Source organism: Chionomys nivalis, chromosome 20, assembly GCF_950005125.1.
Source record: "Chionomys nivalis chromosome 20, mChiNiv1.1, whole genome shotgun sequence".
In the NCBI taxonomy this organism is placed as follows: Eukaryota; Metazoa; Chordata; class Mammalia; order Rodentia; family Cricetidae; genus Chionomys; species Chionomys nivalis.
Genome location: NC_080105.1, coordinates 55,063,716 through 55,078,658, shown reverse-complemented (window position 1 = coordinate 55,078,658; position 14,943 = coordinate 55,063,716). Strand labels below are relative to the sequence as shown.

At 51.2% G+C, this 14,943-nt stretch overlaps 1 protein-coding gene across 2 annotated transcripts; it reads right to left on the bottom strand.

Moving 5' to 3' along the window:
• Nucleotides 1–453: 453 nt before the first annotated feature.
• Atp4b (ATPase H+/K+ transporting subunit beta) lies at nucleotides 454–8,683 on the bottom strand. 2 transcript variants are annotated; one of them, XM_057753133.1, is made up of 7 exons: nucleotides 8,572–8,683; nucleotides 5,474–5,602; nucleotides 3,589–3,702; nucleotides 2,909–3,108; nucleotides 1,915–1,971; nucleotides 819–929; nucleotides 454–615 (listed from the first exon to the last, which is right to left on the bottom strand). In XM_057753133.1, exons 1-7 carry the CDS (start codon nucleotides 8,681–8,683, stop codon nucleotides 454–456), a joined length of 885 nt encoding a protein of 294 aa, XP_057609116.1. The 2 variants fall into 2 exon arrangements, with proteins under 2 accessions (XP_057609116.1, XP_057609117.1); XM_057753134.1 differs by having other exon boundaries at nucleotides 819–926.
• Between the last annotated feature and the right edge of the window lie 6,260 nt (nucleotides 8,684–14,943).

The following is a 14,943-nucleotide window of genomic DNA, read 5'->3' as shown; positions in this document are numbered from 1 at the left end:
ATAGAATAAGAATAATTTTAATATAGTTTGTTTTTATGGCACGGGGGTTGGAGTCTCAGAGGCACAAATTGGGAATGTATCATGCCGGGGTGACCAATGTTACACTGATATGGACCCTTAGTTCATATTGAAGCTCAGGAAAGACAGGTGATCACTGGGCAGTAACACCGACAGATGGGTCACTCTGGGGTCTCTGCAGTGGTCACAGGACTCTGGGCTCCTGTGGTAACCCCACAGCTACAATTGGATTGTAGACATATAAGGAAACATACATTTAATAGAGCTGGTGATGTTCAGGGGACTGCTGGCAGGAACACGGTGTCCTGGTGTCGACAGATGGTGTCACCAGCTGAACTGTGTTGGTTGTGGCTGTGCACGCTGCCCAGCAGAGGGTGTGCCGTCAAGAGGGTGTGCTGCTGGGCGTCGCCGATAGGTGTGGAGGACCACTCCTGCTTACTTTTGTATTGTAAGCTTGAACTCCACTTTCCCTTCATATGGGTCGTGGGGATTGTCGAAGGTCACATGGTCTGCCAGGATCTTGCACACGATGAGGACTTCTGTGTTCTTGGGGACGTTGAGAAGCTTTGCTGCCACCAGAGGGTTACTGTAATGGGGCTGAGGTAGGAGTGCAGGGGAATGAGATGCTTGGGGGAAAGCCTTAAGCTCCCGATCCTCTTGCTGCCACCTCCCAAGTGCTGGGATTACAGGTGTGTGCCCCTTTGCTCTGCCTTTGCCTTTGTCTTTATTTTAATTGAAAATGGCTTTCCTGTTGCTAAGTAACTTAGCAAGCGCATTGGGGCTGAGTAAAACAGACCTACCTGGGCTTTCTTGCCATAGTAGGGAAAGTAGTGGAGGCTGAAGGTACCATTGGGTGGGTAGTACTCAACCTGCAGGGGCTCAGGGTACTTCCGGGGATGTCGGTGATCCTCCTGAGGAGGAGAGACCGCAGCTGAGTCTAGGAGCACTGGGGCACGTGCTCCTTTGTGTTCAAGTACACATATGAGCTGTGTGTGTGCCGTGTGCCAAGCACTGGTGGCAGTGCCAGCAATCCCAACAAAACTTTGCCAGCTTTCATAGTCAGGCCTGAGAGCCTGGCAAGGACCCAGTTCCTCAAAAGGCCGAACTTCAGCCACCTCCCACCCCACTTGTTCCATCTGAGAGTCCTGGGTGAGTGAGTGGTGGGATTGGGGAACTGTGTTTGCTTATTAGCATTGTGAGGTGAAAGCTGGCAAGACGAAGGGCTCATTTGCCAAAGCCAGGCTCGGGGTTGGTGCAGTTTGCTGGATTAAGTGTAAACGCTTGTTCCTGGGAGCTATTTCCTTTCGTTGTTGGAGGCAGGCCTGCCCAACGGGTAGCTCACATTCATCCAGGAACAATGACCTCTCAAATCTAAGGTCAGCTTGTGTATGGCCACAATCATTTCAAAAGTGAAGAGCAAACAAACACCTGATGCCTTAGGGACAGAGCTCTGGGGAGACAAATGTTCCTTGGATCACTCCCGGAGGTGCCCTTTTGACATGTCAGTTAGGGTTCAGCATTATAAACAAATCTTGGGAAACATTTAGTGAAGGTAAGTTTAGTATTCAATATTGTCCTTAGTCATTTTGTAAGAGATCAATGCCATACTAAGCCCCATTAAGCAACAATGCTGTTGGTGGTCTGGAATATTTTTATAAATAAAAACTATAGACAGTGTGAGTGAGTGAATATTTTTATAAATAAAAATATAGACAGTGTGGTGAGTCACCCACATCGATGTCAGGCTTTCTGAGTGCTGCACAGACCTGGTGATGGGGAGCCCCAGCTTCAGCATTATTGCATTGTGTTATCACTCCAGGCAGTGCTTGACAGGTGACAGTTGGCACGTGCTCAGGCTTAACTTGGGTCCCCTCCCCCAACCTCAGCTGTACTCACCTGGAAGGTGCAGTCCACTCGCGGGGCTGTGTTGTTGCTGGGCAGGAACTTGACAATCTGGAAAAAAGGCTGCTATGTACCCCGGTGTGCAGGTGGATACTCACGCGTGCTTCTGAGCCATCGCCCTGGGGTACTGCGGTGTAGGAGGGCAGCTGGCAGTGGCAAAGCATCCACATCTGCTGTGGTGATATGTAGCAGCCTTCCTTGCTGCAGAATGGGTCTACCTGCTGCTCTCAGTGGTCCCCAAAGCCTCACATTCCTTCCCTAGACTTCTTGAGCCTCAGCCATTGTCTCCTGAGCTTTGAACAGGACCTGCCTCTGGCAAGAGTGTCAGCTGCCACATGGACCAGTGCAACCCTGATCACCCTGCTCACCAGGCGGCTCTGGGGAGCTCTTCCACACTGTATAGCCTTGTGGTGGGTTCAGTGCACGAGCGTGTGGCTTTCTAAGACCTTGTAAAATGGAAATGGGCAGTGAGACTGATTGGGTCTTCTCCTGCCACTTGGTCCTTTGAAGAGTGACCCCAAGCCCCTATTGCCTGAGTGCTACTCAGCTTGACTGCATTTCTTCTTCTTGCTTATGGTGCCTCTGTTCTTAGGGCACTGGTGGGACTTACTGCCACCGGCTTCAGATACCACTGAAGCCCCAGTGATTCCTGTAGGACAAACCCTGAAGGACCCCTGTTTCTGGGGCAGAAGGAGACCATGTAGAATGCCCCAGCTCCTCCCAATCTGAACCCACAACTCAAGGCCCTGTTGGTAAAGAGATTTCCTTCATTAGCTCTGTGTCGTGTTTATACAATATTTATAGTTATAAGGCTAGCAAGACACTGTCTGAGTAGAAAATTCTAGACTTGTATTTAAGAGCTGAACATAATGAATATGAATGGAGTCAGGGTGGGGCATGATAAAGGGCCCAGGACCCATCGTTAAGTGTGAGGAGGGGGTTCCTTACCACTCCAGGGCCACCTCCAAAGTGGGGCCTTGACACTCACCCTGTTCATTTTAATAATGAAGCAGGGCTTTCCCTCCTCAAAGCCGAAGCTGGGGTCCACCAGGCCCGAGCAGTTCTGCAGCATGTTTGCAGTGAATTTGCAAGAGAACTTGGTGTGGTTTGGAGCCGCAAAACTCTCCTGGAAGAAGTACTTTTCGGAGGTACAGTTGATGCTGTCCTGCTGGGATGCTGGGGTGTAGCCTGTAGAATATACATTTTCTCATCAGCCAGCCCCAAGCTGTCCGGGGAGGCTGTCCCAAGACCCATCCCTACATTGTCCCAGCCCACACTGTCTGTGGATGAGATCCCAAGTCCCCAGCCCCACACTGTCTGTGGAGGAGATCCCGAGTCCCCAGCCCCACACTGTCTGTGGAGGAGGTCCCGAGTCCCCAGCCCCACACTGTCTGTGGGGAGATCCCGAGTCCCCAGCCCCACACTGTCTGTGGGGAGATCCCGAGTCCCCAGCCCCACACTGTCTGTGGGGAGATCCCGAGTCCCCAGCCCCACACTGTCTGTGGATGAGATCCCGAGTCCCCAATCCCACACTGTCTGTGGAGGAGGTCCCGAGTCCCCAGCCCCACACTGTCTGTGGAGGAGATCCCGAGTCCCCAGTCCCACACTGTCTGTGGAGGAGGTCCCGAGTCCCCTCTTAGACACATTGCTGCATTTGTGTTCCCCCACCTGCTAAGAAGCTGTGGAGGATGTCTGTGAGGCCAGCCCAGGAGGTGTTTTCAGAGACATTGTAGGAAATCTTCAGCCCTCTGTCCCCGTACACATCAGGTCTCAAGGTTACCCCTGGAAGGAAAGAGCACCTCCTCTATCGGTTTCTCCAAGTGCTCACTTATACTGAGCCCTGGGCCCTGAGGTTATCCAGTCTCACACACAAGTCCCAACCACAGGTAGATGCAGCTGACATGGAACCAGTTCCTCACCTTCCTGGGCGGGAGCTGCAGGACAGGCACCCTCTAGCCAGGAAAGCTTGGCAGGAATACTATAAAGAAGGGCCCAAGGCCTCTGAGGACACAGGTCCTGGCGTCTGGCCCTCTGAGGAATGCAGTGCAGTGGGCACAAAGGTCTCCCCTGTCCCCGGGACTCTGGATGCCCAGGCCCAGGAATAGTGCTACATGCTCCACAGGGGACTCTGGGTCTGGGGGAGTCATGAACAGGATTGGTGCAGTGGGTGCTAGCCTCTGGGGAGTGCTCCCCACTGCCTGCGGGTGGGTGTCTAGGGAAAAGGAATCTAAATACACATCAGGTTTTTCACTTGGGAGCCAGCATAGTGGCCCATGTAATCCCAGCACTCAGAAGGTAGAGGCCAGGCTGGTCGACACAGAGTTCCAAGACAACCAGGGCTGTCTCAAAGGATTTTCACTTGGGCGCTGGAGAGGTGGCTCACTGGCTAAGAGGACAGGCTGCTCTTCCACAGGACCCAGGCAGGTTGGATCCCCAGCACCCACATGGCAACTCATAACCGCCTGTAACTCAAGTTCCAGGACAAGCTAGGTACACACTTACAGGTGTACAGACCAACATACAGGCAAAACACCCATGGGCATAAAAAATACCTTTTCATTTGTGCTGCAAGATAGCTGAGCAGTTAAAGGTGCTTGCCACCCAACCTTGATGACCCGAATGTGATGCTTGGAACCACACAGGAAAGAGAGGACCAACTCCCGAGGGGTTGCCTTCTCATGACACATGTACCGTCATGCACACCCACACACACAAGTAAACAAAAATGTAAGAAATACTTTTAAAATACTGCGCTTGTTCTAATTAAATACAAACTCATTGTAATAGGCTAAATGGAGGGGGGGGTGTCACTGAGTCCCTTGCTATCTGCTACCCATCCGCCGAGTGTTGCCTTGGTTCTGCTAACAGATGGGATGTAAGGGGTTCAAGCTCATGGTGCAGACTCATGCGCAAGTGGTCTGGAGCCACCCTGCCCATCTCTGACTTTTTCTAGTGCTGGTTCACTCCCTCCTTCCTTTACATGAAGTCACTCATTCTTTCCACAAACATCACGTGGCCTTTGGTGGGGAATAATTCCCACTGTGCTCAACGGGCCCATTCAGGTTGCTGGCTTTCTGTTTATGTGAGCCAGGGCTTTGCTGGTTTTGTGGGTGTCCCAAAAAGAACAGCTGTACAAGATTTCAAGGGTAAAAAACTTGAGTTTCATGTTGCTCAGCCTCATATGGCAGGGTCTCCTCCCTCCTCTCATCAGTCCCAGAGATTACTGAGAAAGGGGGAGTTTACATCCCAGCTCTTTTTCCTAGAACCCCCCAGACCTGCTCCCTTGCTTGCAGTCTCTTGTGTGTTCTTTCAGATACTCCCCTGTGTGCACAGGCATGTATATGAATACACAGGCTTCTTGTCTCAGTGACCCTCTCTCCTAACCCCCTTTATTACTTAAAACTAAAGCCAAAATTAGTCTTTACAATTTGGAGTCATTGTCCCTATTGGGAGGCTGTGGGGCTCCTGCCCTGGGTGTGTGTGGGGATGGGACTCTGCTGTGCCCTGTTATGTTCTGCCCAACAGCGTTGCCAATGCCCTCCTGATAACTTACCCGGTGACTTCAACTGGTCTTGGTAGTCTGGGGTGTAGGGGTCGATGGTCTGCATCAGCACGTAGATGCACAAGGCGAAGAGCCCTGTCATGACCACGTAGAAGGCTGCATAGTAGAGGCTGATCCACACTGAAAAGAGAGAGTTGGAAGTAGCAGCCTCAGCTGTGACAATGCACACGGCACAGCCGGCCGCTTCCTTCATCTCCAGTACAGAGCACAGCTGGCGCCATGCAAGGCACCTCTATTGAATTCTAGAACTTTCTCATCTTATTGGCATCTCCTGAGCTCTTTGACAACCTCTTACCCTTACTCTCTAGTCCTGAAGCTAGCTGTCTACTCCATCTCTGGTCGTCATCATCATCATCATCTTCATCTTGTTGTTGTTGTTCTTTTTCTTCTTCCCCTCTTCCTCCTCCTCCTCTTCCTTCTCCTCCTCCTCCTCCTTCTCCTCCTCTTCCTCCTCCTCCTCATTGTCCTTCTCCTTCTTCTCACAAACAGAAGTACAGGGCATGTTCATGGCCTTGTGTGGGCTCCTGTCACTTCTCTTGCATCCTAGTGCCAACTATGTGTGCTTGGTGCACTGATCTCTGTAACTACAGCTACTGTGGCAGGGTTCCAGAGCCTGTTCTGTACTCTGGAGTTGCTTCCCAGGGAAAGGCAGCTGTTGGCCAAAGTGACCCCCAGTGCATGGTTGCCAGGGAAGGGCCATGGCTGAGCATACCTGGACTGTGCTCTGAGGACCTGCCAGGTACTTGCCCTGTGTCCTGCGGAGAAGAAGGTTGGGGGACATGCTGGGCAGGCCCAGCTCCTGTGGTTCCCAGCCCTGCTGCTCAAGCATCAGTGGAAGATGTTCTGACCTGGGTGTGAGCTGGGATTCATGGACTCCTGAAGACCCCTTTGATGACGTTCCTTTAGAGCCAGACCCTAGGGACCACAGCTCTCTGGGGCATGACTTTGGACTTGGGCTACTGGGAAGTCCTCACAGTCATGTTTTGAATGATTTTCTAGTCATGGACAGAGATGGTAGGGAGGTCACAGGCTGGAGGCCAGCTATGGCTTGACAAGGCGTCTCTGGATGGCCAACACAGCAGTGGCCTATCTCAGAACTGTAGTTCCACGAGGACCTTGTCCTCTAATTGGGTTTGGCTGTGGTAGTGGCCGATGACTGTCACTGATTGTCAGGGGATTGTTAGGGCTGTACACACACTAAGGGGTGATTGTCAGGGGATTGTCAGGGTGGTATACCCACTAAGGTGTGGATGCCCAAGCATGTTTGGGAAGGGCCAAGAGCGGAAGATTTTCCACTGCAGGACTGGCAGGGCCACTACACGCTCCTACCTGATGTGACTTCTGTCTGACTCATCTACCCTCCTGGGACCTGAGCTGCTACAGATAGAATCTTGGCTTCATTTGCTGCTTGTCCATCCAGCCTCCCAAACCCTTTTCTGACTATTCAGCTCATGGGTGTGAGCCAGGGCTCAGCATCTCCCAGGTAGCAAGGATGCCAACCTTGCTACCATCAGACTTGGTTCTCCAAGGGGGCAATGCCATGGAATCTCACATGAGAGCTACTGGTGGCAGGAGTTCCATATCACACACAGAGTGTGGCCCAGGGGGCACAGTATGCCCCAAGTCACTGAGACGTCAGCTGTTCTCAGCCTGTGGGCTCCAGCCCCCATTTCCTCTAAGTACCTCGTGTGCCGCTTCCCCTAAGAGTAACTTGTCCCGTTCCTTTGTTTCTATCATTTCACTTGGCTTTTGCTCTCTTCAGCCACCAGACACTGAGGCCAGGTCCTCGGGTCAGGCTGAGAAAACATTCCAGAAAGTCCCGAGTGGCATTGCAGATATCAAGAAGGCTTGCAGGAGACTTGGCAGCTAGAAGAACCTCCTGGGAAGATGGCTGACATTCCCAGCATCTACCCCAGAGCCCCATCTGCTGTCCCTTCTTCAGGTGACCCACTTCCTGGGATGGCCCTGGTGCCAGATCTGCTTCTGTGTTTCCCACTGGTATATGGTATCTTCCTGTTTCCTCCCTGCTCTGGAACTGATTGCATTTTCAATGCAGCCGCCATTGGGATGTGTCCTCCTTCTACATGAACAGTGTATGCTTCTCATGTGGTAGCATGTCCAAGGTGGGCTGAGACTAGCCAAATTGTTGCAGAGTTGAGTCATTAGGTACCACCCTCTGTGAGTCTACTCTCACCTCATCCCTCAAGGCCCCTGAGATGGGAGGTAAAAGGGCAACCAAAGTAGCCTTTAATTTGTGCACAGACCTGAAGGATCTCGGTCTGTATCCCCCATGTGGCTGCTGGGGGACCCCAAAGGAATAGTGCCTGGGGCTGCCGTCTAAGGAGTAAGGTGGTACACATCCTATATTCCCCAGTGATGTAGTCTTGCAAAATCCTCACTGCACCCACCCTCAAGCTCTGTCTGTAGCTCCCATGTCCTGGAGAACCCGAGGGCTGCCACTTTTTGGGGGTCTCAGAATACTTCCTGCTTGTGGAAGAATACTCCATGAGGGGATGTCCTGAACAGGTGCACAGTCTTCCAATCTATGAGGACCTTTCTGTTCTTAGGGTGGCGCCAGTAGGAAGGGTCCCCCATATCGCCACAGGGCAGCCATAAGAAAGGACTCAGTGGACATATCTCTCTAGCCCACCTTGTCCACACTTGAGAATGACAGCGTCACAGGCCACTTCAGATGCAGCCTGGAAGTCAGAGAGTTCTCCAGATATGCCCAGCATGTTACAGTCATGGCAACTCTCACAATAGAACAAATCCACTGAAGTAAATCCCTGTCTCCCCAATTATCTGAACAAGAAACTACCATAACTTTCTGTAACTTAAAAAAATATTAGTTTCAGAAAGAGCTTTAAAATGATGCTTCAAAATCATGGATGAAAAGTTAGGGCCAGTCTTGGACCTGCTTTGCAGGTGTTCTGGAATCTGAGCCTCAGGGCCATTTGGGGACCCCAGCTTCCTGCAGAGGTGAGGCATGGCCTGCAGTGCGTTCCCAGGTATCCCAGTAGCGCCTGGGTCCTGCTGGCTGCTAGCTCTCTGCCTCATCCCATGCCCCCCTTCACATGGCCCACACCTACCCCACCGTGCTGGGGTGCGACCCAGCATCTGCCCAGTGTCCGAGTTCCAACAGTAGTGCCGGAATTCGGCCATGCGCTGGCTGCATGACTTCTTCTCCTGTAGGGCTGCCATGTCCTCTCCTGCTGGCCTGGACTGGGCCCAGGGAGCGTCCTCTGAGGCTTATAGTCTCCCCTGCCTGAGGCCAAAGGCATTGGAGCCAGATATCAGTTCCCCATTATCAACTCTACAAACACAAGGGAGGCTTGGGGCTTGCCAGATATCTGCCCTCTACTGTCCCAAAAGTCAGCTGGTCCTTGGGATGCCCTTGGCTGACAACTTAACCTCCCCTGATGAAGTTGAAGGGAAGTGTTTCTGCTAAGAACAGCCTCGGCTCACCTTCAGGAGGGAAAACACAAACTGGCACGTTCCAGGTCAAATGTCGCAGGCCTGAGATCTCCCATCCCGCCACTCAGGTCTCGGACCTTGAACTGCTTCTTTAAGACTCCCCTTCTCAGCAGGGTGGTAGAGAAGTTGCCTGAAGTGTGCCCACAACTTCCTGGAGTGGTCCCACAGGCCTGTCTTTCTCGAGATGGTGGTTGGGGCAGAGTCAACGGGAACGTCAGAGGGAACTGGGTAAACAACTGTGAAGGACAGCATTGGGCAAAGGTGGAGGCGCTGTCAGGGAGGGCGCCCGCCTTCCAGTCTCTGCCATGAGGATAATGCTCTCCTGCCCTTTGCTGGAAGTAGGACCAGAGCACTGTTAAGATTCCTTGTGTGTCTGCAGGGAGAATCCCACTCCCGGGATCTGGGGAATCTGGGGGTGCTCCCCGGCTTTGTTTCTTCTGTCCCAACTTCTTGCTGATGAGGTTCTGATGTTGGAACTGCTGGGTGGAGCCTCTGCGGGTGGGTGGGCTGCTGACGGATGTCTGCAAAGGTCCACTCAAGAGTGTCCGTGGACAACACACGAGGGCTACAAATGCTGGCTGTCTGTCCCCACCCGGCACTGGGTAGGTGTCCCTCTGCCACTGTCCTGTGCACCAGATGGGAAGAGAACCAAATGCTCTGAATGTGCAACCAACTCAAGCTGAAAGCAGCGTCCCATGGCCAGGTGTCTGCTCCTGAAAGGGGAGGGTCGTCCAAGGAAGGGGGACATGCTCTATTCGTTTTCAAGTGTACTTAGGACAAAGCCTGGCCCTTTTAGGCAGTCACCACTGGGAACTCATTATTGTCATATCTATGCAGGCTTTCCCTCCCAGTGACTGTGTAACCAAACTGGATTCTTGGGAAGACGAGCAACCCTGAAAAGCCGTTGGCTTTCATTTTGTACCCCCCTCCCCCGTATGATTTAGTTGCCTGCAAACAGATGATGTTGAAATTTAAAAGGATTTACATCCTTGTCTCCTGGATGCTTCTACCTTCTCAGAGAAGCAGCCCTGCGCACTGTCTTTGGTACAGATCCTCTCACGATGTTAGGATTGTAAAGGCAAGTGAACAGCAGTGGCTGAGATCTTGCTGCTCACAACCTGTGGGTCCAGGGCCTATGTGTAGGTACGTGACAGTACCTGTCAACCTGGGGCCCATCTTACATGGGCCTAAAGGTGCCCCTATGGACCTGGATCCAGATGTGCAGGGTCTGGAAATTGCCTGTAGGTCTGGAGCCAGATGTGTGGGCACCTGAAGATACCTGTGGGGCTAGAGCTGGCATGTGTAGACCCAAGCCTGTGGATTGGCCAAGAGAGCCCTGAATGCATCTGGGCACCTAACCATCATCTGTTAGTGGGTATGGAAATGCTCTATGGGTGAACAAAACATGAGCAATTTCTGAACCTCACTGAGCTCCATCTTCCCACCTCCGAGTTTCTGGACCACACACAGACCGTCAGAGTGACCCGACCATGTGCCTGTGGGAGCAGGGACCGAGATCTTCGTAGACAGTAGTTTTCCCATGGTTCACTCTGGGAATGCAGAACTGGGTGCCTCACCAAAGAGCTCCAGGAAAAGGAGCCCCAGACTTCTACCCCACCTGGCAGTTGTGAAATCCCCCATCTCCTCCACGCATGGTGTTAGTGGCCAGCATAAATTTCACAATGATTTTGCAGTGTTGAAAGGAGACTGAAGACACCCGCAGTGGTTGAGAGTACAGACTGCGATTACAAAGGACCTGGGCTTGGTTCTCAGCATCCACATGGCAGCTCACAACCATCCATAACTCCAGTTCCAGGGCATTTGATTTCCTCTTCAGATCCCCATGGGCACATGTAGGGCACTTACATACATATTGGAAAAATACTCATACACATGAAAGAAAAATAAATCTTTTTTAAAAGTGCCTGAAGAAAAGAATGATCAAGCCAGAGTCTTACATCTAGAAAAAATAATCTTCAGAGGTAAGGGGAAATCTAGACATTGTCAAATGGGGGAAAATTAGAGAATGTGCTGCCAGCAAACCTGCCCGAGAGGGTGACTAGGGGGCCCAGTGGTCATGCTGCTGTCTAGACAGGCTCTAGTGACATTACCAAGGGAGAAGGACTTCGTGGGAAGCCACCCACACTGTGCTTTGTCCTGAGCCATAAGCAAATGGAATCTTTGTTCTCCTGCCCCATCATTTAGCTTCAGCTATGGTTTGTGTTATGGCAACCTTCTGGGCTCTGTGCCTTTGGCTGTTGGAGAGAAGTAGGAAGATTTCAGGGTAATTCTGGGACCTTTCAAGCTGAAGGCAGAAGAACTCCCTTGAAACTGTGTTAGCTTCAGACCCATGGGAAACAGAAATGGACAGTGGACAAAGACCATGGATGATGGTAAAGCCAGAGTCGAATCGAGGCACAAAATGCCAATAGACGGCCTGAGAAATCCACTGACTCAGCAGGGCAGTCAGTGATGCAGGCTACTGGGAAGGGAGGCTCAGTGACGATGAGATGTGACCTCTAATAACTCCAATTTCCATTGGACTTTGACAAGGAGGGAAAAGACCCAAAAAAGCACCTGCCTCCACCAACTCCTTCCATTAAACAGGAGCAGGCACCACAGAGAGAACACAGGACATTAAAAGAGAATCTTGGAGCTGGTCTTCCTTACCTATGACCCTCAGCTGCACCACTCCTGCTCATTCATCCGCAGGACTCTATGTGAGCACCCCAGAGATGCTCGTACATCGGTGTTTACTGCAGCTGTTTTCCCAACAGCTGCGCTACAGGAGCAGCCTCTGGGCTCAACAGTGGAGGAATAGTTAAAAAATATGAGTTTTTTTCAGACACACACATACACACACGCACGCACACACACACACAAGTCCCTGACAGCACAACACAAATTTCCTCCAAAAAGAGAATGTGCACTGTGGTGTGGCTCTGGGTCTGACCATGGGACTTGGAGCAAAATATGCTGAAAGTTTTTTCCTTGAGATCTGCAAAACACAACACAGGAACATTAGGCTTTCATCATACTATTTCGATGACGTTTTCTGTTAATAAAGTAAAATTGCAGATTATTTGTTCACAAGGTTTATGGTGTGTGTGAGGGACTCTGTGTGTTTATAATGTGCATGTGAATGTGAGTGTATGTGTATTTATTGTGTGTGTGTGCATGTGCGTGAACATGTGCAACTTTGTGGAGCTAGTTCTTTTCTTTTGCCCTTACATTTCAACAAACGGTGCTGAAGTAGTTGGACCTTCATTGGAAAAAAAGCTTCAACTATATCTCCTACCTTTTCCAAAAATGAACTCAAAGTGGATCATGATCTTGAATGTAAAAGTGAAACTCTAACCATCAGGAGAAGACAAGGACAGAATCTGTGAACCTAGGGTTAGCCAAAGAGCCCTTAGACTCAACACCAAGAAAGGAATCCATAAAAAGAAACCTGTAAATTGGACAGAAGCACTTCTGCCCAATATATACAAAATAGAAACAAAGTTATTACCAGAAGTGTGAAAATGGAGAGGAGGGGGGCTATTTGGGAGGAGGGGAAACCAGAGAGTAATGGGGGAGGGAATATGTTCAGAGTACATTATGCATGTATGAAAATGTCACAGAGAGACTCATTGCTTTGTACAATTAATATATGCTAATGAAGAACATTACCAGGATAGAATGGCCAAACAAGGAAGCTTCCAGTCCTGTCAAGGATGTGGGTGTTCAGCTTCAATGGCCGCTGGTGGGAATGAAAGATAGGCACGTCCCTGGAAGTCAGTTTGCCAGATGTTTTTAGAGAAAACACATAGCTGCCCAGAATTACACTCTTGGACATTTATTCCAGAGAAGTAGAAATCCACAGACAAAAATACAGTAACGTTTACAGTAGCATTGTGTGTAACAGCCCAAACCTGGAGAAAATACCAAATGTCCTTCTCTGGATGCCTGGTTACATCAGGAGCATCTGCATGGATCATGGACCAATTGTCAGCCACAGGAAGGAAGGCGCTTGCCGTGGGCACCTGCCTCCACTTCTAGAGAATTTCCTGAGAGGGAGAAGCTAGTCCCCCAAAGGGCCCGTGCTCAGACAGCACCCTTGCAGTAGCACAGAGAGTGGACCTGTGGGTTCCCGGAGGGCTGAGGGTGTGGGAAAGGCTTTGACTACAAAGGACAGCTCGGGAACTGGTGCCATGGGTACCCTGAATCTAATGCTCCTGTGTCAGATATCCGCTATTACTGTTGAGGGACCCCCTCCTTATTCCCCTCCTTTTCTCATGACCCCTCAGCTGTGTGTACTCTGTCGTCACCTCAAAGGTTCAGATAACAAGGACACGCAGAGATGAGTTTGGGAGACACTGTAGGCTTTGTCTGAATATTCTGTGCCAGGAACCAAACTTGTCCTCCTTTGGTCGCCAACTTCTCCTCAGTCCACTCCACAGGGACCTTCCTGTTGTGAAGGCATTCTGGGATTCTCAGCCCTAAACCTCTCCCGGTCCTGTTCCACGGCTTCCATGTAAACCACTCAGGAGCCTGTCAGAAATGGAGGCCTGAGTTCCGCCAGCCCTCTGAGCCAGGTGGAATGTGGACTTCAGTGCTCTGGGTGGCTCTGCTACAAGGTACCCAGTGGTTGAGAACCATGTCCCCTTTGGTCCTGATTGGTACAAGAATCAGATATGGCCTGTCCAAGGTCACCAGCTGCTAAGTGGCAGGTTTGGGACTAGCAGAGGTCACTTGGGGACGAGATATTGTTTACCTCAAATATTTACTTAACAATCTTCCTGTCACAAGCCCTTGCTAAGAGGTGGGAGGTGAGAGAGGGGGTTGGCATTCACCAGAAGGTTCTCTTTTCTCTTCTGCAGTCACAACAGGAGACCCTGTCCTCACCTGATGCACCCTGCTGCCCTTCAGAGGAGGTGGGTGGGCTGAATGCTCCTTTAGCCTTCTGACTTGGGCTTTCATTCATTCTGCACGACTTCCCTTTCTCCCTGCTGTGAATGCTCCCTCCCTGTGGCTCCTCCTCAAACTGTCAGGAGTACTTACAGACATGGCAGTAGTGGTCCCCACGAGATGGTTACATGCCCTTACCTTCTACCATTCCTGGGTGTGTCTTGGGTATGATTACTGTCTAAGCTGGGTCCTGAGTGTGCCCCAAATGTGTCCCTGATGCTTCAAGTCTGTCTCAGGTATGCCCACCTGAACCAGCTGTGTCCTAGGTGCGTCCTCAGCTCATGTCCCATGAGTCTTCTGGCTTGACAGGGGACTCAGCGTGAAGGTGGCTCTCCTGTGCCCTGTCTTTGTCCTCTAACCACCTTGTGGCAATTCCTCAAGAAGACTGGTTGATCACACCATCAAGTGTCCGTGATCTCATTCACAGATAGGGAAACTGCTCACTGTGTGTTCCCTCCCCATTCCTGTTACCAGGAGGCTTCTGGCCTGCTACTCTCTTGAAGATAAAGAGGAAACACAGCGTGGCAAACAGCCATCTTTACAATTGGAGGCGGCTGCTGGGACTGTCTGCCCTCTACTGCAGACCCACATCCCAGCAGGACACAGACAGGTTCTGTCTTTTCCTGTCCGGGAAAGACAGAATCGCTCCCCAGGGACTTCCAGGAGCCTGTGGTGTGCCCTTCCCTTGGGAACACGAAGGCAGCACCCAGGAGGAGGGAGCCCAGCTGAACTCTAATCCGCTTAGGAGCAGCTTAGGGGATTGTCTTTTTCTGGCACCTGTTTTGTCACCCCTAAGGTGTCCTTGGTGACCCCAGGACTGGGATTTAGCTAGATGCTTGTTAGCCCTGGTCTCCCTGGGCTTCTCAGTGGCTCCCCAAGCATCCTGGCCACAGCTACATGCCTCCCTTGTCCTACAAGGGCAGGAACAGGCCACAGGCCAAGGGCATAAGGTCGGGCCTGCTTTAGATGCAGGTTCTTTGAACTTCACTTCAGCTTATGGGTCCTAACACCTGAAGGGAACACAAGGCATCATCAGG

Coding starts and splice junctions, on each gene's coding strand:
- Atp4b (XM_057753133.1), bottom strand. CDS start 8,683: ATGGCAGCCCTACAGGAGAAGAAGTCATGCAGCCAGCGCATGGCCGAA. Junction 5,603..8,571: donor TCGCACCCCAGCACGGTGGG/GTAGGTGTGGGC, acceptor CTCTCTTTTCAG/TGTGGATCAGCCTCTACTAT. Junction 3,109..3,588: donor CCTCCACAGCTTCTTAGCAG/GTGGGGGAACAC, acceptor TATATTCTACAG/GCTACACCCCAGCATCCCAG.